This window comes from Nicotiana tabacum, chromosome 19, assembly GCF_000715075.1.
Source record: "Nicotiana tabacum cultivar K326 chromosome 19, ASM71507v2, whole genome shotgun sequence".
NCBI classification, from domain to species: domain Eukaryota; kingdom Viridiplantae; phylum Streptophyta; class Magnoliopsida; order Solanales; family Solanaceae; genus Nicotiana; species Nicotiana tabacum.
This window is the reverse complement of record NC_134098.1, coordinates 30567201-30587685: the sequence shown is the minus strand read 5'-3', so window position 1 is coordinate 30587685 and position 20485 is coordinate 30567201. Positions and strand designations below refer to the sequence as shown.

General features: G+C 36.2%; 1 protein-coding gene across 4 annotated transcripts; it reads right to left on the bottom strand.

The window, feature by feature from the left end:
- Nucleotides 1-392: 392 nt before the first annotated feature.
- LOC107796522 (NADH--cytochrome b5 reductase 1-like) lies at nucleotides 393-18809 on the bottom strand. Of its 4 annotated transcripts, XM_075239812.1 has the most exons (13): nucleotides 18605-18809; nucleotides 16953-17089; nucleotides 15627-15718; nucleotides 11722-11768; nucleotides 9568-9697; nucleotides 8300-8441; nucleotides 8086-8176; nucleotides 7922-7999; nucleotides 7395-7475; nucleotides 7148-7237; nucleotides 1927-1992; nucleotides 892-978; nucleotides 393-750 (listed from the first exon to the last, which is right to left on the bottom strand). In XM_075239812.1, the coding sequence occupies exons 4-13, from the start codon at nucleotides 11731-11733 to the stop codon at nucleotides 658-660; spliced, it is 870 nt and encodes a 289-aa protein (XP_075095913.1). In that variant the 5' UTR covers nucleotides 11734-11768; nucleotides 15627-15718; nucleotides 16953-17089; nucleotides 18605-18809; the 3' UTR covers nucleotides 393-657. The 4 variants fall into 4 exon arrangements, with proteins under 4 accessions (XP_075095913.1, XP_016474791.1, XP_075095914.1 ...); XM_016619305.2 differs by lacking the exon at nucleotides 16953-17089 and having other exon boundaries at nucleotides 18605-18742; XM_075239813.1 differs by lacking the exons at nucleotides 15627-15718; nucleotides 16953-17089 and having other exon boundaries at nucleotides 18605-18742.
- Nucleotides 18810-20485: the final 1676 nt, after the last annotated feature.

Genomic DNA, 20485 nt, shown 5'->3' with positions numbered 1-20485 from the left:
AGTGTTTGACTTACCTAGTCTTAGAGATACCTATGGTGGGATGGTCGTGACACCCAATAACAACGATACTTCAATTAGCTTAATTACTTCTTTTCTTATCTTGGTAAAGGTAGACTTTGAAAATGAACCACGCAAATTTCAGAAGAGCAAAGAACATACCAAAATCAGGGAAGACACGTTATTTGAGCCCGTTTGGACATAAAAAAAAATTCACTTTTTTCAAAAAAATTCCATTTTTTTTTCTAAATCAATGTTTGGCCATAAAATTTCCAATTTTCACTTGAAAATAAATTTTGAAATTTTTCGAAAATTTAAAAAACTCCAAAAAACTGTTTTTCAAAATTCACTCACAAAACTTCAAAAACAACCCAAAATTCCAAATACAACTCTAATTTTCAAATATCATTTTCACTTGAAAATTATTTTCACTTTTTTTTGGAATTTTACAACTCTTATGTCCAAACGCCCACTTAAACTGAAAACAAGCTTTAGATTCGAGAGTTGTTTCATCCCCAAACTCTGTTAAACAGCCCTAATAGTCTACCATAAGCAAATAATAAGTGCCTTTCCTCAGCTGTAAATGACAGCATTCTCGATGGAGCTTAAATATCAATGAAGGGATAAAAATAAAAATAAAATGCAAAAAAGAAAAGGAAGTTAAAACTGGAATTGCATCTCGGGGGTGTATCCAAGGGCTTCAAGATGAGCAGCCATAGCCTTGTTCATTGGAGGTGGACCACACCTCAGTATCTGCATGTTCGACATGAAATCAGCTCTTAATCTCTACATTCCTTTCGAAACATATTATAATTTCTTGTCCACTTATTTATCCAATTTAGAATTATTGAAACCAGACTCTTGCTTAACCATTGAAGAGAAATTATATCACACCTGAATGTCAGATGCTGGGGAAGGGCAACGAGTCTGAATCATTTCCTTGGACACAAATCCAACACCACCGCTCCATAATTCAGGAGGCTACATATAAATCAAGTAAAGGATCACATAATATTCATGAATGTGCAACTCAAACTATGTTTTATAACAATATATGTTTACACAGTCTCGATAAACAGAAGGCACACATATATCGAGTAAACAGTCGGATATTCTTTTTCTCACAAGTGAACAATCACACAAATTTTCTTGAATATGTAGGAGAAGATATATTTGTGCAATCAGCTAGACAAGGAGCAATTTGGCAAGATACAAAAGAAGAAATGACCTGATCACGTGTAATAAATGTTTTGAATAGTATAGCTTAATTGCATAGACCTATATCTCTCAACTTCTACTTCTTACTTCTACCCTTTGTCTCGAGGTGGGTGGTGAGTTTTCTGGAAGTTGAACCACATATATTACACTCGGCAACTAACTACACTGCTGGGGGCAATATTTTACCTATTCTGTAGTATTACATCAAAACCAAACACTGAACCATAGCTAGTTGCAACCCAATCCTTTGTCACAAATCAAGAATTTTAGAAGAAAGACAAGATGTCATTTGATTAAAAATAATTGGGCAAAATCGATTCCATGATCCAAGCATGTTTACTCGACATTTTGGTTAGATTCCGTCTAGTTTGCAGGCCTTTGACACACTAGCCGTAAAATGCTATCCTTCACGAGCACAAAAGGTTTGTGTTAAGTGTTTCAAGAAGGTTGAGGGGAAAAGTGGGACATCTTTCCCATCAGTTCCTTCTTCGGTTCTGATAAATCAGCAAACAGGTGAAATGAAATAATGCAACACTTCTGGGGTATCTACAGGAGTACTAGAAACTAGGATGAAAGATGGGAGATTAGTATTTACAAACATAAAGGCATCCTGAAGAAAAGAATGTTAAGAAATGTGTATAATGAACAACAACTAGATGAAAGGATATGATTTTGAAAGCCAAAAAAGAACATAAAAGTTACGGAAGTCACCTGATTCAGTACGTAATAAATTTTGAAACGGTCAGGATAGTTAGCAGCAAGGCCATCCAACTGTTCCTGTAGGCCAAGAAAAATAAATTCAGTTGCTGAGTTAGTATCTTCATACATAATCTTTTCAACAAGAACTGACTAGCACGCAACGATCAACATTTCCAAGTAGTAATCTAATTTACTTTTGCGGCACAAATTGTTCAGCTATGTCCTCCCAAATTGCTAAAATGCAAACTTTCAGGAAGTAGGAAAGTTATTGGAAAGTTCAGCAAATGGTTGACTAGGTAAATATAAAGGGTAAATATAAAGTATCTGAAGATTAAGCTCATCATATAAACAAAATATCTGATTAAGCCTGTAGCTGTTATGCTAGACTGTGCTATAGCTATAATCACTCTCCCCCGCCCGTCAAAATTTCAAAATATAGATAAAAGTTGAAGTCTCCATTAAAACATAACATCTGACAGTTTCTCTCATAACATTTCCCGAATGCAGTTTTGAAAGAACACATCAGGGTTCGAGAAAAACACGAAATGTTTGTTTTTAAAACCAAATCAAAGGTGTCCCAGGGCTTAGGGTTTTGGTGTACTAGTCTACTAGTAAGAGCGAAATGCATGATGTGTGGGTTAGCCGCACATCACGGGTTCGAACACGCCGCAGACGGAAGCATGATATTTAAGTGGAGAAGAATAGCAGGGCGGGTTTATTATCCACCGAATTTTAAACCGTGCGCCAGTGGCCCTCAGTGATTCTCAATTATTAGAAAAAACCAAATCAGAGGGTGTTTGGCTAAGCTGAAGTGCTTATAAGCCAAAAATGAGCCGCTGGTCACCCCCAACTTATGATTTTTTAGCTTATAAACACTTTAATTTTGACCAAGATATCTACTATTCTATCCCTAGAATACTCCTTTTAAGACAAAACTCCTCGCATGATTTCAGTCTCCCAATTCTTCAAAACCTAAACAACCCGCCGCCTCTCCAATTCGCCAGATTCTCGTCAGCAATATTTGGGGTAAGCAAAATTCACTCGTCTTCCGCATATTTTTGCATAACTGGTGTTGTAGTTTTACACTAACGAATTACTTCAAAGTCAATTGCAATTAACTTTTTATATGAAGTGATAACCTGTAAAACATAAGCAACCTATTATAAGAGATAAAACAACACCGGTTATGCAAAAACTTTTACAAACTATTAGTGTATCTATGATCTTTTTCGTACAATATACTTTTCACTTTTCTTATACCTCTCATACTCTTTTTGCTACTCCCTCCGTTCCAATTTATGTGAACATGTTTGTTTGGGCACAGAGTTTAAGAAAAAATAAAGACTTTTGGAATTTGTGGTTCTGAACAAGTCAAAAAGGGGTCCACAGTATTTGTGTAGTTATAAAAGCTTCTCATTAAGGGTAGAATTGGAAGTTTAAGCTAAATTGTTTTCAAATTTAGAAAGGGGTCATTATTTTTGGAACGGACCAAAAAGGAAATAGGTTTACATAAACTGGAACGGAGGAAGTATTATATTTGCATCTTTTTGAGCTTTTGTTGTGGTGAATATTTTTTGGTATTTGTCATCTAATTTTCAAGAGGGATAAACAAGAAGCTGAAAATGAGAGTTATCTGCCACTCGTTGATCCTGATGTTGGCAGATTCGCATGAGTCAACGATGCAAATGTAGAAAATGTGGAGAATCAAGGAGATAATAATATTTGGATGGCAATTCGTGATAGCTGAATGTTTTAATTTAATTTTTCACAAATAATACGCATCAAGTGTCTGTTTCTTCTCTACAAATTTTGTGTATTACATAGGTATGTTTTACTGACAATCTTCTGTTAATTTAATTATTATTATTGTATAGCTTATGATTGTCTGCTTATCATAAAATGATTTTTATAAAAAATAATCTTATTTAATTACTTTGTACTAAAATAAAATGAGAAATAGAACATTTTGTATTTGAATCTACCTGGAATCTAAACTCTAGAAGAAATCACGCCCTTATTCATATAATAAATAGTTTTAAGGTCATTTAAGTCATTTTAACATAAAAAGAACTTGTCGGTAACACTTTTATCCTAACAAGTAACTGCTTATTTATTAAATCAGCTCAGCACTTAAAAGTACTTTTCAGCACCTAATGCTAATCAGATACTCTAGATCAGCTAAGCCAAATGGGCTCTCAATAGGTTTAGGAAATCAACTTGGTTTGGCTTTAAACCAAACGTGTTAATAAGTTGGTTTCCAGAAACAGCTCTGGGGATGTTTTCACTGCATAAGCCAAGACCATTTGGCAATTGCAAATTTGACATTTTCATTTTGCTAAGTTTTTCCTCCTTAGACAGATCTTTTACATTTTTCGGCAACAAGAAAATACGTTTAGTAGCAAAAGAAGATGTTTGATCAGATTTTGTCTATTCAATTTGTTCGTATATGAAAGTTGTTGAAGTGTGTATCCATCTCATCTAAAAGCTTAAACTGTTAGAGAGAGCACACTTTTATTTACTTAATTATGTCTTCAACACGCCCTCGCATGTGCGAGTTTGATTCTTTTTTTATGAGCCAAGCATGTGAAAATTCTTTTTGATATTTGGGTGGCGGTGAGACTCGAACCCAGGACCTCAGCCTACTCTGATACGGACAAGATGTACGGAACTCAGAAAGCACGGGAGAAAAATATATTATTGATGTACGGACAAGATGATTGATGAATAATCCCATGAGAGTTCATAAACTACTGAAATGGAAGACAAATACTCTAGGGCATTATCACTACAAAATATGCGGATAGAAACCCCAAATTGATTTTGAATTTCAGCGTGGAAGGTTTGGAAAATAGAAAACAACTCAGATCGATTTTTCATCAAAAATATCCAAGTGCACCTGGAATAACCATCAATGAAACTACTAGAGTAGCAAAATCCCAAGGTAGAACTGACTCGGCTAGGACCTCAAACATCTGAATGGACAAAAGTGAAAGGTAACTCTGCTCAATTATTAGGATGTCGAGGGAAATGGGAACGAGTATGCTTACCGAGCTGACATGACTCACTCTAGAGTGGACAAGTGAGATAAACCAGGTACCATTTTTTGAATTTTCGACAAACTGGGATATCCTAACCGTTTATGTCATAAATCTGGTGAATCAACAACAGGACAAGTTGTTGAGAGAAGACAAGATGTGAGTCCATGTGATTTTGCAAGGATAAGGTAATAAAGTCCATTTGATTCACGCCCCGTACCGATGATCCGCCCCGTACTGCATTCATGTATAAAAACAAGGTCATCAAGAAATAAACCAGAGCATTCAAGTGATTTGGCCATGGGACTAACGACTGTGAGATTAAAAGGACTACCGAGAACGTAAAGAACTGAATCTAAAGGTAAGGAACGAAGTGGACTTGCTTGACCGATTTGCCACGGTTTCAGACTCGTTGGCCATTGTGACTGTTGGAAGAGATTGAGAACATGAAATAGTAGTGAAAAGAGATTTGTTATCAGAAATATGATTAAAGGCACCTGAATCAATGACCCAAGACTCGGAGGTTGAAAATTGGGAGACACAAGTCATGCTACAACTTGTTTGAACAACGGAAGCTATCTTTGAAGATGTTTGTTTACATGCTTTGTACTGAAGGAACTCAATATAACCCTGTAGAGAAACCATCCAACTATTCATAGTATTGGATCCCATTTTCCTACAACCAATTTCTCAAATTCTTGACTAAAAGTTGTATGGTTTGGATTGAAGAGAGGTCTAGCACCACTGCAACTCCCAGAATTTGTGGCTTGCTAAAAAAAAGGAACCAGCCGCCGGAACAGTCGCCGGAAACTGCAACTGCAACTAAATCACTGGGAAAAAAAAGCTGGAATTAGGTGTAAACTGGCTAGGTAGGGTCAGAATTGCCTTGTGAACAAGCTGTCCTGAAGAAGCTCGGCCAAAAAATGGCCGGATAAGCACGCACAGCGCGTGGGACAGACGCGCCGGCGGAGTCACACTCTGACCGGTGCGTGCGCCGTTTGATGCCGGAGAATCTAAATGGGATTTGGTCGCCGGAGTTTTCTGAGTCTAATGGTGGTGTTGGTTTGTGAACAACACTCACCAAACGTGAGATGGCGCAAATTAGTCACTAAGGTCACCGGAAAATTGCACAGTGACCGAGTTTTTTCTTCCTGGATGTTGCTGGAATGACGCACAGCGATCTTTTTTCACCGATGCTCTGACACCATGTTGAAGTGTGTAACCATCTCATCTAAAAGCTTAAGTTGTTAGAGAGAGCACACTTTTATTTACTTAATTATGTCTTCAACAAAAGCGTCCATAACGTGGTGGGGTTTTAATGATATTTTTCCAAACACAACGGCTACCCAAAACCATTTCTTCCAAAAGCAAATAAGAGTGTTTTTAAAAGTTCAAACCCCGAACCAACTCCCTCAAATTAAACTCAGATTAAATGCACCCCACCCCCCACCCCCACCCAAAAAAGGGAAAAGGAACAAATGCCCCCTAAAAGAAACTAGACCATAATGTGCATACATTTTTGGACACTACGAAACACAAACATACATACATTTTGGAAACTTTACCTATCAAAAGAAAAGTTGTATAGCATGTGGCGGTCACAAATAAATGTGCTTAATTTTACTTTTATAAGCAAAGGATGAAACTGGGGTGAGGGAGAAACCCCAGGAAACAGTACAAGAAGCAGCTTTATTACTAATATAGCTGAAGTGAAGAAAGATTGAATACTTTAGAGATGATATTCACCTGTGGAAATTAGCTGCGAGAAATGGACAAACACAGAAATTCTTCCCAAGTTTAAGACAATTTCCTCAATGTGGAAATGCTCTACAACTACAGTACAGATCACTGTGTGCTGATTTTGTGTTTTACTACATCAAAGATAATCAGGAGGCATTTATATTTCAGCTATCTAACACAACACTACTACGCAAAAACTTAAAAACATCTAAAACTGGATAAGTATACTAAATCCTTCAAAACCACAGTCAGCATAGAGCTATACTAAGCACACTTTCTCCAGATACAATAACACAGCACTACTGCCACATAGAGGAAGAAAGGAAAAACTTGAAAATTAGAAAGAAAATAGAAAAAGCAAGAAAAATGAGATTATTGATAAGCTCACTGCTCAAACTGTCCAATATGTTTAGTCACGAACTCAAACAGCAGATTCATCAGGTGATATGCTAAATTACCTTTAAAAGAATGTCTTCATAGGTAACATTAGCATATATCAGGTGCACCTTTGTTTTGTCATCTGGATTCTCGAGAATAGCTCTAGCAACCTGGAAAAAGACAACCAAATATTTACCGACTTCAAACCCAAAAACCTCAGTAAATAAGTGCAAGGTAACAATTTATTGTGGAAAACCAATAAAGCTAACCATAAGTAACCAAAAAGAAAGGTGGGCTGGAATAACACATCAAACAAAGGGGACAGACCTGAAACATTGGGGTAATGCCAGAGCCTCCAGCAAGCATTCCAAATGCTCTCACTTGACCAGGCTGGTACTTAAAGCGGCCCTATTAACAAGAGATGTAAATTGCATGAGTCCACTACCGATGAATCTTTTTAACAAAATAATAAGACTACAATTCAAATGAAATAAAGTAAATTGGAGCTTGTCCCGTATTTGAACCTCAGGCATGGATGCAGAGAAACCACAATTTACATAAAAGTGCAGAATATGATAAGATATCTAGCAAATCTATCCTTGTCAAAACAATAATTTCTAGGTAAATCACATGACTTGTTATTCGTTTCATTGTCCAATTTGCAAGTCATTTTGATATTGTTCCAAAAGTTCAAACAAACTCAGGCAGTTTTGAAAGAGAGCAGGTGTGAAAAAAATCATTCTGAAAGGACCGCAAGAAAACTAGAATGCTACAGCACTAGAACATGAACTACTGTAAGTTGCTGTTCAATGAATGATAACACATGAAATAACAAAAACGAAGCAGAACAGCACCTTAGGTCCCTTCACAGCCAAATAATCACCCTCACGCATTTCTCGGAAATGATGAGACATCCTTCCTTGAGGATACATCTAAGCATTTGCAAATTGACCAATTAGAGTGAGCAAAAGAATATACTTTATAGCAAGCAAAGACTAACCAGAAAACCAGAATTTACCTTAATAACTAGTTCAAAATATCCAACATCTGAGTCCAAAGTAGTTGGTGTGTACGCTTTAACAACCTCTTCACCTTGACTATCCTTGCCCCTGTTCGTTAGAGCATAAAGTATTGTATCATGGCAGAAGAGTTACCAAATGTCTCCTAATAATTAGTAAAAAGAAATATTTCAGGCACAAGGATCAAAGGCTAATGCAGAAACCAAACTGAACCTGCAACTAATATGTTGTCCAATGGGTAGGCCCAATACAGAAGTAGGTGTGGGGAGTTCAAATCTGAACTTAGCAACATTGTGGCTTATTTGTGTACGCTTCACAAGCTTAAATTCTTTGAACCTCTCAGGATCCAAGCATACTGTAAAGCCAACACGATTTAACTAGTTAGTCTATAATAACCAAGATCAAAAGCATGGTCACCACAAAATTTCAAGCAGATATTCTCAATTAAACCAATAAGTCAGCAGATATGCTGACATCTTAGAAAATACAAGAGGAGCACTTAGGTTTCCTTGCTACAAACATTGGGTATTTAACTTTACTATCTAAATGAATAAGTACAGCCTTTAAAAGTCAACACTAGAAGACTAATAATGCATGCTTTGTTTGTCTCGATTTGTTTGACAATTGTTTACTTATCATGGTCAATTTGACCAATCAGACATGGAATAATTCACTGTTTTGATGTTATATTTGGTAAGTTACAAGTTTCTCATATAAAAAAGAAGAAAGAGTTATTTAATTATCTTAGTCAAAAATCCATTTACATAAAAATCTTAGTCTGCAGCTTAAACACGACGAAGCAAACTGTGACAACCATTTTTGGAGTACTTAGAGTCATCAAATAATAGAAAACAGTGTTTGGTTGTAAAAAGAAAGCATTTTTCACCAACTGCTCCAATCAATGGTTAAACATTACTATCAATCTCTATATACACAGCAATTTCATCAAAACACTATCCCATCTGTTAATATTATTATCATTCTTCAATAAATGCTCATTTTCAAGATATATTTTTCACTAACAATAATGACTTATTTTCGGAAAAACATTTTGAGGAAAACATACCAAACACACCTGGTCCATTGACAACATTTCCCCTATATCCTATATATATTTTGATAACCTAGAAATCTCGGGGACTATGGCACATAGTTTGAAACTCAATAAATAATAAGCCCAACTCTCTACCCTCCCCACTTAAATACTAAGTTTTTGACCGTTGCAGGATTCAAATTCGTGATGTATGCCTAACCCACACATGGTGCTGCATTCTTATATTCTTACCACTAGACCAAAGCGTTTGAGGCTAAAATGTGATTCGAACTCTAGATGTTCAATGGGTCAAGCAACTCAAGATCTAACGCTACTTTGTGCGCTAAAATGAGGTTCGGACTCTAGACTTAAACATAGCCATGCACAAGTCTATATCGCTCGCCCTTCACTTATGTAGTAAGTAATGGGCAGCTAAAGTAAATAAGACCTTTGGGTTTCTTGGAAGAATAATAGTAGGCAGCAGCACCAGCAGCAGCAATAGCAACAGCAACCCCAATGATAAATTGAGCTTCTGCTCTTTCAAAAAACTCCATCCTCAAAACCTGATCTTTACAGCACTGTTTAAAAAAAACCTCAAACACTAATCCATTGAATCGTAAATTCCCAGAAATGGAAAATATTAATGTAAAAGTCAAACGGGTTTGGAATCAATTTTGGCCCATATAAACCAATAAAATGAATAGAATTCTTACCAGATCAGAGCAATCTTCAAAAGTGTCTGATAGGGTAGGTCAGACAGTTGAATAGAAGAGAAGTAGAAATATGGGAGCAGAGCCCAATATCGAAAATTGGGTATGGGAATGATAAAAGGGGTAGATAATAAAGGGATCAGCCGGCTCACCTACCCTCAACTCCCAATCTTCTAGCTTCACTCTTGGTTTTGGAATCAATACCAAACTCAATGCCTTTTATCTTAGGGACTTTTTCGTATACTAGTCTTTTATGTGCCTGGTACGTATAATCCCTAAAACTATAAAAAAAATAGATAGGAAAAAGCATTACTATAAGAAATGTTCGTTGTAAGAGGCGGCTAATGCTGATATCATTTTTCAAGACAAAAAATTTCATTAATTTTCCTATAAAAATACTATTTTGTGCTAGTAAGATTGTAGTTCTAACAAATAATGTCAAAATATTTTGTCAAAAGAACTACAGTTAAGTTAAGTGAATTATACTTAAGTCATGAGTACGGAACCAACATAGCGAAAAATTAGACTCAAGCGATCAAACTATGAAAAAAAAAAGAGGAAACAAAAATAAGTATAACACATTATTTAAATGCACTATGTCCTTTTTTTAATGGATGGGGTTAAAGTCTATCCCTCCTCTTTTTTTTAAATATATATAGCGCATGAAAAATATATAAAGAATATTAATGTACAAAATGAGCAATATATTGTTGGGTGCTCCGATGGTTAAAGTCTAGATATAAAGGTGTGTTTTGGCCTTGGAGTTCTAGGGTTCAATTCTTGCCACTACCAAAATTTTATTTTTCTGTTTCTTTTTTATTTCTAATTGTTTTCATTATTTGGTTTAAGTATTTAGATATAAATACTTTAATATTTATAAGTACTCTCCATTGAAGAAAAAACATTTAAAAATAAAGAATTCCAAGCAATAGATTAAATGTATATATTAATTAAATTTCTCTTATGGAAAATTTTAATTATAAAATAAAATTCATGATTCTATATTGAAAATAAAAAGAGAAAAAAATAATTTTGTATTGCATATAATATAAAATAACAACTATTAAAAGTTTTGGTAGATTTTCTTAACGAAATAATAAAAGGCTTCTCTTTTTTTACTTGTAATGAATTCAAAATCATAATTATTTTAATATAAAAGAAACAAAAAAATAAAATTTGTAGGTGGTAGAAATTGAACCCTAGACTCCAAGGCAGAAACCCACCTTCAAAACATAGCCTTTAGGCTTCGGAGCACCCAATAGTCTATTGCTCTTTAAGTACAATAAATGTCATTTTTCTGCTTTTCAATCATATGTATATTTCAAAAAAAAGGAGGGGGAGGGAGTGACATAGCGCATTTAATTAATGTGTTATACCTATTTTTGTTCTCTTTTTTTCCCATAATTTGGTGGTTTGAGTCTAAGTAGTCGCTATATTGATATTGACTTCTTTACAAACTACATCAATACACATAAGTATTGATAATGATCTCATTATATGAGTAATTTATTGATCGTAGATGTTGGATTCTAAGACTCAGTGTCACTACCATCTCGTATGCATGATCACTTCTCCGAGAATCCTCTATGTAAATGATCTCGTCCCTTTTTTCTTTTTTCTTTTTTTCTAATTGACCTTTTCTATAGTTTGCACAAATTAATAGTGCATCCTCATAATTTATGTTGTCGACCAGTGCTGGTAAATTGTAAAGGCAACATATGCTAATGACTAATTTACTATAAATTAAAAGTACTCTAAATATGTTACTCTTTTTCACTTGTGGTTTCCATCACTTTAGAACAACTCCTCGTCAGTAGCAACACAATCAAAAATAATACATTATCTACTAAAATAACACCATGTAACAATCTAGAAAAGGAAAGTAATCTTACCATAATTTTCATCTCTGAGTACCCCGAATCTCGCGCTCTCAGCTGACCTATCAGCATCAAGTAGTTGGGATAACAAAAACTGTTATTTTAACGGCGGATATTTTAAAAAGATAATATTCTCATAATTTGGGATTTCACAATATAGTCATGATATATAAATACCAGCAAAGGTGCATTAAAGACATATCATCCAGGAAAAGAGAAGAAGAAACTAATAGATATATGTGTTACTTTATTTCCTTAAGATCTAAAAGATGAAACTAACACTAACAAAAAACACAAGAAAGTTAAAGGAGCGTACTATGATGCTTACCTTGATCAAAACTAAAGATAGAAAATTAGCTTTAATAACCTGAAGATGAAAATTGCCAAAACACGCAAGCATACGATGGACAAGCGTGGAAGAGAAAGACATGCCTTCTTCTATTGATTAACAAGAATATATATACAAGTCAAGTAGTAAACTTTAGTACTAACAAATATGAAAAACTAGTCCTAGCAAATATGGAAAAAGAAAACTCTCCTAGTCCTAAACATATACAAATATATACACCCACACACACGCTTTTTCAATATCCCCCTCCCCCTCAAGCTGGCGCATGCGGATTACAAATGCCCAACTTGCACAAGAGAGAAACATACTGAGATTTTTCTAATGCCTTTGTATAGATATCTGTCAATTGCTTATGTGAAGTCACAAAGCTAGTGCGAATATTCCCATTATCAATATTGTCACGAATAAAATGCTATGTGTAATGCTGTTTGACCGTTACAATAAAGATGAATAGGGGAAGTGAAAGTCACTCCCAAAGTTGATAAAAATTCCTTCAACCATTTCACCTCACAGATTGTCATTCCAAGATATGGGTGAGTCACTTTATTTGTTTGCCATATCTTCGCTAGGTGTTTTATGGAATTATTGTAGCAGGTTGGTCTAGTAATTAGGGGGCGGCCGTTCGATCGCCTATGATACTAGGACCAATAGGTTCAAAATAGGTTTGTGCAGTAGGTGTTGAACGATCTACTAGCGGAAGTAGCACGACAAAGAGAAAAGTGGAGCATTCACAAAGAAATGGTATAAGCAAAACGAGATAAACCAACCTATAAGCGAGCGTCGAGTCAAGGGAAAACCAGCCCAGAGTCATACCATCCATAGAGACGTAGATTACATTTGCTTTTTAGTAAAAGTGAACAACCCATAAAGTTGCAATGCTCCTCTTTTGGTTGCTGCATGAACTGAGATAAAATATGAACACTATAGGATAGTTTCCGCCGAGTGAAGCACAGATAAATAAGTCGACCTATCAAATGATAATAGTGCTCAGGGTCATCAAGTGCCCGTCTACCTACCAATGCTAGTCGATGATTCTGTTCCAAAGGCATTCCCACAGGCTTAGCACCTAATAACCCAACCTCTGAAATAATATCCAAGGCATATTTTCGTTGTCTCAAGAAGATACCTTTCTAATTTTTGGAGACTTCCACTCCCAAAAAATATTTCAATCTACCCAAATCCTTCATGTGAAAGCATTTGCGAAGACATATTTTGAACTTGCGAATAGCCTCGGATTTATTGCTAGAGATAATCAGATCATCAACATACATAAGGATATTTACTCGAACTTCACCATTTTCAGAGTAAAAAGAGAGTAATCAGAATATGAATGCTTGAACCCATAGTCCTCCAAGGCAGCCGACAACTTAGCAAACCAATACCCCAGCACTTGCTTTAACCCATAAAGGGACTCCGAAGTCTGCACACTTTTCCTGGACTTGCAACTCGAAACCCAGGAGGCAATTTCATGTACACCTCTTCCTAAAGATCCCTATGCGGGAAGGCATTATGTACATTCATTTGATGTAACTCCCAATTCTTTGCAGTTGCTACAACCAAAAATATGCGTACAGCCACCATCTTTGCCACTGGGACAAGCGTTTCATTATAGTCGATCCCCTATACTTGATGATTCTCGAGAATAACTAGTTAGGCCTTATGTCGATCAATTATTCCATCAGAGTTGTACTTTATCTTGTAAAGCCACCTGCAATCGAGATCCTTTTTGTTAGGAGGCAGATCCTTTATTACCCATGTTCTGTTATTCTCTAGCGCCTGTATTTTTAATCTCGTTGTTTCTCTCCTCTTTTCATATTTTACGGCCAAATAGAAATGAGCCAGTTCATGAGCTGCAGTGATTGCTGCAAGGAAAGCCCTTTGTTGTATAGAGAATTTATTGTAATTCAGATATTGTGTTAAAGGATAAGGCGTATCTGAGTGATGTTGTGAAGTGGATGGAGGACAAGATGGACTCAATTTCTGGGCAACATTAGTAACATAATCACGCAATTAGACCGGTGTGTGTTTTTAGCGGTGTCCGCATCCCAACTGCTCCTTCTCTATTATTTTTGTAACGACCCGGCCGGTCGTTTTGAGCGTTGTAGCCCCGTTCCCCCATTACTACTTATTATATGCCCAACTGTTATTGTATGACTTGCCGGGGTAGTTAGTTTAGTTCCGGGGATGTTTCAGAATGAGTTGGGACACTTAGTCCCAAGGTTGAAAGATTAAGTTGAAAGAGTTGACCGGATGTTGACTTACGTGTAAATGGATCCGAAATGGAGTTTTGACGGTTTCGATAGCTCCGTAAGGTAATTATAGACTTAGGAGTGTGTCCGGATAATGATTTGGAGGTCCATAGGTGATTTTGGCTTGAAATGGTGAAAGTTGGAAAATTAAAAGATTGGAGAGTCGAGAAGTTTGATTGAGAGTTGACTTTGTGGTTATCGGGCTCGAATTTTGGTTTCGGAAGTTGGAATAGGTCTATTGTGTCATTTATGACTTGTGTGCAAAATTTGAGATCAATCGGGATTGATTTGATAGGTTTCGGCATCGATTGTAAAAGTTGGAATTCATTAGTTTTCATTAGCCTTGAATTGGGGTGTGATTTGTGTTTTTGATGTTGTTTGATGTGATTTGAGGCCTCGACTAAGTTCGTATCGTGTTTTAGGACTTGTTGGTATATTTGGTTGAGGTCTGGGGGGCTCGGGTAGATTTCGGAGGGTTAACTAATCGAATTTTGAACTTAAGAGATGGTTGATGAGTTCTGGACTGGTGTAATCGCACCTACGAAGGTCTTGGTCACAGGTGCGAGGACGTAAAAGCAAAGGGGGCATCGTAGAAGCGAGTTTGGCTGGGCTGCTGATGGGCCGCAGGTGCGAGGCAAATGCGGCATCTGCGAGCTCGCAAATGCATAACGATGGTCGCAGAAATGGAATGGGGACTGGAGAGGCAGGTCCGCAGAAACGTACGGTTTTGTGCAGGAGCGCACCTGCAGGTGGGGGCTTGGGGCCGCAGAAGCGAGAGGGCGGGGGTCTAATGTAACTCCGCAAATGTGGAGCTTTGACCGCAAAAGTGGGACCGCAGATACGGTTAAGTGGAGCGCGGGTGCGAAAGGCCCTGGACAGAATTATATTCGAAGGGTTTCCGGGATTTTTTTCATTTTGGACTTTGCAAGCTCGGATTAAGGCGATTTTTGTGTCACGATCCAAATCGGAGGGCCACGATGGGCACCCGGTGCCTTACTCACCCGAGTACTAATGTAATGTATCTTTCTTATCATACCATCATGGGTAAATGGGCTAGAAGGTCTGTCATGAGATAAACAGAATAAAACATAAGGGAATATAAGACATAGAACGACCCAACATGATATAGAAACTTTTACATGTGACATATGGGCCTATAACGATGACATGATCATTTGTACACTCAAAACATAGGCCGACAAGGCCATACAAATATCCATATATATGACATTTGTCTACAAGCCTCTAAGAGTACATAAGCTTTATAAAGGTCGGGACAGGGCCCCACCATAACAATCAATACATGTCCAAATCATACTGACCAAATAGGCAACTCCGGAGCAAGTAGAGTGCACCAACACCTTCCGCTGATCTAATAGCCTACTAAGAGGACTGTCAACCTGTCTATCGGGACCTGCGGGCATGAAATGTAGCGTCCCCAGGCAAAAGGAACGTTAGTACAAATAAAGTACCGAGTATATAAGGCATGAAAAACAGTATATAAAAGACATAAAAACATGGAGTAAAGGACTCAACTTGGAAGTCTGAATAGCTCTATGAATCATAAAACATTTATAATGTCATGCATGTGCGTATAAATATCATATCATGCATATGTATATACGTACATAACATCATCAAGCCTCTGAGGGCATCCCATCATATCATCTCGGCCTCTGTAGGCGAAATCATCAACGTATACCAACTGATCAGGTGGAGGTGCGTATATAACGTCGTAACCTTTCCCCATACCCCATATACATATCATATATGTATATATAACGCCATCTGGTCATGTGTCAATGTATATGTATAAATGAATGCAATGCATAAAGAAGTAAGTTGATACTATCTCTCGAAATGTCATAAGATCAATATGCCTTCGGTTAATATCATGATATAAACTTTATAAACTTATGTATTATCTAAGACCCATGAACAGACGATATAATAACAGGACACATGGGGAATCAAGAACATAGGCATCCCTATTACCTCTATGAATAGAGTCATTTATAAAAATTACACGTTTGCTCGTTTCATTTGTATCATATGGATCATGCCAAAAGGAAAGAAGGGATAGCCTTAACATATCTTAACCATGTTGTGTCCTTAATACCTTCCAAGCAACTCTTTAAACAACTCAACTCAATCTACCATAGCATAAGGAGATTCAAAATTAGTGTTGAGTAAAGGCTAAGTCCGTAACTTAAGCTAGTAGCTCGTTTACGTAAACTCGACAGCATCTCCCCTGTAACAAGGGCCTCCTCCAATACCATATACCAAAAACAACAAAAACAACAACCAGAGCAATCCAGTAACACATAAGTATCAATAATAAGACACTATATAACAACAACAAGTCACAACTACTTCACGACGAGCGGCAAGCTCCGATTGGAATCCATATACCCCATATCACCCCTTATAGACTTCTTACTTTAACTTAAAGATATCATTAACATGAAAATGAAGTCATTCATCAATGATTCCAGCCTTATACCATATAGTTATAACAAAGAAAATAATTCACAACTCCAACTATCCTCAATTAGAAACTTTATTCACCAGTTCATGTCTAGTCCGTCCATTTAACTTAATCAACATCAAGATAACCTTAAGAACATGCAAGAACACAAAATACATACCTCCTAAAATTGCTTCATTGTGAGGCTGATTCTCGCAATTGCGATACTAGAGCACCAGCAACACCATTAATTCTATTTTCAGTTCAATTCATTTCGAAATATGTCTGAAACTCATCTGAGCCCTCGGGGCTCCAAACCTAATATCCACACAAGTCTCAAAATATTATACGAACTCGCTCGCGTGATCAAAATACAAAAATAACATTTAAAACTACGAATCGAACACTAAAACGCATGAATTTCCAAGTAAAGTTCAAGAACTACTAGAATTGCAACTAAGCGTCTAAATCATATCAATTCAACTCCAAATAATACCAAATTTTGCAAACAAGTTCTAAATAGCATAACGGACATATTCCAAGTCCCAAAGTCAAATTCTGAGCCCGATAGCTAAAAGTCAACCTACGGTCAAACTTTTTAACTTCAAATTGCCAAATTTCAGCGAAACAACACAAATCAACCTACAGACTTTCAAATTCGATTTCGGGCATATGCCCAAGTCCAAAATCACGGTACGAAGCTTTCGGATCCATCAAAACACCGTTTCGAGGTCGTTTTCACAAAAGTCAAAGTTTGGTCAACATTTTAACTTAAGCTTCTAAGTCAAGAATCAGAGGGTCCAAATCAACCCGAAATCTTTCCGGAACGAAACTAATCAACCCTGTAAGTCATAAAACTATAAACACGCATATGTGAAGTATCAAAAGGGAAAATGGGACGTAATTACACAAAATGACAAGTCGGGTCGTCATAGAAATGGTGGCCTTGCTGCTAGGAAGATAATAACTTAAAAGTATTTTTGGTAGCTCATATTCTTGGAAGATAATAAAGTTTCAACATGTCTATTAAGGGGTAGTAATATTTTTTGGCAGTGTTCAATATATAGAGCTATTTATTGCATAATTTAATATTTAAATATATCTTTTATTTTGGAATATTATGTTTTTAAAAATTCATTAACTAAATACTTTTTGAAGTGAAAAAAGTATGAAGATATTATGCTATTATTATTTTGGAGTGTAAAATAGAGCATTAATTTATTGATTTCAAATTATTACTTAAAATGTATGGAGTATTAACTATGTTTGTAATTTATTAATTTATTTATATATTATTTTATAATCTTTTTACGCTAAAATTTCGATAGAGTTTCCTTTGTAATTAGGTCATTATAATTTTTGTTAATAACCATTAAATAATCGCACAAACCATCCTAATATGAAATCCGTTTAAACAAAATGCCAAATTCACCAAACTCGTCAATTCGCCAACTCTAAACTTATTCCATAAAAAAATGCATACTAACAAATACTTTATATAATTAAACTTCAATAATAAATTATTAAACTAAATCAAATAATTAAAAATAAATATTAATTGACAACGAAAATTCATAATACAATGTGAAATTGGCAAAAAAAAAGTAATGACAGAAATTCCAAAATAAATAAATAAACAAAAACATCGGAAAAATGCAAAAAAAGATATTTTAAAAAGTAAAATTTATATAATTAAAATTTTAATTTTTCCACGAGATTCCCGAAGTACAGAAATAAAATTCAAAAAAATTTCAATTCTCACAAAAAAGATAAATTTCAGGGTTAAACACTATCAAACTCGAGAAAAATAAAAGAATACATGATTTGTTATACCTCAAGCTTGAATCTTTTTCCTCAATATTCAATGTGGCCGAAATGCTCCATTTTCCCCGAAATTCGAGCAAAATTCTTCTTCTACGCCTTGAATATACCTTGAATCTTGTGTTTTTTGGTAGAAAACTTAAACAATTCGCATGGTAGGACCTTCACAAGCCGGGCGAAATTTAAAATGGGGGAGCGACCGTATTGTGTCCTTTCTGTCGGGAAGAAGAGGTTTAATATGGGACATATAGCGCATGCCACCATGCGTTATATCACTTTGGGCCGGTTAACGGCTGTTAGGCCCCTTTGCCCAGACGCATATAACGCATATACCCTATGCATTATATGTAGTTTGGTTCAAGATTTTTTTTTCCATGTTTGTTTGGTTCTTCAAGTCCAAATTTATATTACTTTGGTCTCGGACTCGACTTCCCTTATGAAATATGTGTAAACCACCGATAAGGATTACTATAAAGTGATCTGTAATCATTCCTCCTTAATTAGAGGTTCAAGTTTAAATCATGAATATTGAGTGCTTTTATTAAGATGCTTTTATCCCTAAATGATAAGTACGAATTCAAATTTAATTCCCCCTGATGTGAATTCTAGATTTAAATTTTATGAGTTTAACCTTTAATGTTATTAGCATGAAATTTATTATATTTTTAAAATTAAGAGTTTATATCTGATATTCGTCGCAATTTAATAAACTATTGGACATAAATTTATACTACGCATTCAAAGTAGATGAACATGGTGGATCCGCCCCCGATTGTTCCCGTTCAAGTTATTGGGCCATTTTTGCATTGGTTGAGGGCCTAGTAGGGGAATCAGTTTCATCTCGATTTATGCGCCTAGTTTTCTGGTCAATCCTGTTAGATGAGCGGCAGCGTTGAAAGGTGCACGTCTTGGTCTTCTAGACCTGAGCATGTTTTTCATAGTGGATCCTCTGCTGGGGAGAAAGAGATGTAAGGTGGGTAGCTATTGTTGGCCCAGTCAGGAGTTGCATTTTTCAGAGCTAGAACACTTTCAAGAAGCAAGCCAAGTAATCCATAGTTGAGGAGCAGAGTGCACTCTCAGCCTGCCAATTTTCTGATATTCAATTGGGAACATTGGTTGGCAAATTTTCGACTGTTACATCTCATTTAGCTCAAGGGGTTCAGAAATTTTACCCGACAATGTTTCCGTAAAATTCGAATCTTAAAACTTAAGATTTTAATTTACAGTTTTCTCTTCTCAAAATTTTACCCGACTATGTTTTCTCTTCTCAAACTTAAGAAAATCCTTTGTCATTATAGCTGGTTTAATTATATTACCAACAACATGGCTAAGAAACTTAGGATTATTAACGTATACGTCTGCCGGAGGGGTTATGGCCTCTGTAATTTTAGTTGCTTCAGTTTTTTGGATTGGCACCGTCCGTGGATGGTGTGGGTTTTCGGGAGAGAGGTATGCTTTGGATATGGAACGGTTTGGCAACCGCAGCGAGTATGTTCACATTTTGCTACTGCGGTCATGCCGTTTTCCCAACATTGTGCAATTCAACATTGTGCAATTCCATGAGGGACAAGAGGCAATTTCCTAAGGTAAAGAGATATATGCGCGCGGACAGTTTTCCAACACTATATTATTCTGGTCATGCAGTTTTACCTATGCTTATACCGGATTATTTCCGAGAACATGACCCTTGATAGGAAGGTGTGGAGGTCGAGCATTAGAGTTGTAGGTTAGGACGTAGTCGAGTCTTGGGGTGAGGCTAGTTCGATAAGGGTGGTCTTAGACTGCTAGGAGTTTATGTTGTGTTCTCCCTATCCTTGCGTTTTCATAGCATCGGGCTTATTTTCTGGATTTGTTATTGCATTTCAACTATTTTCTAGTTCTTGTGATGCTAAT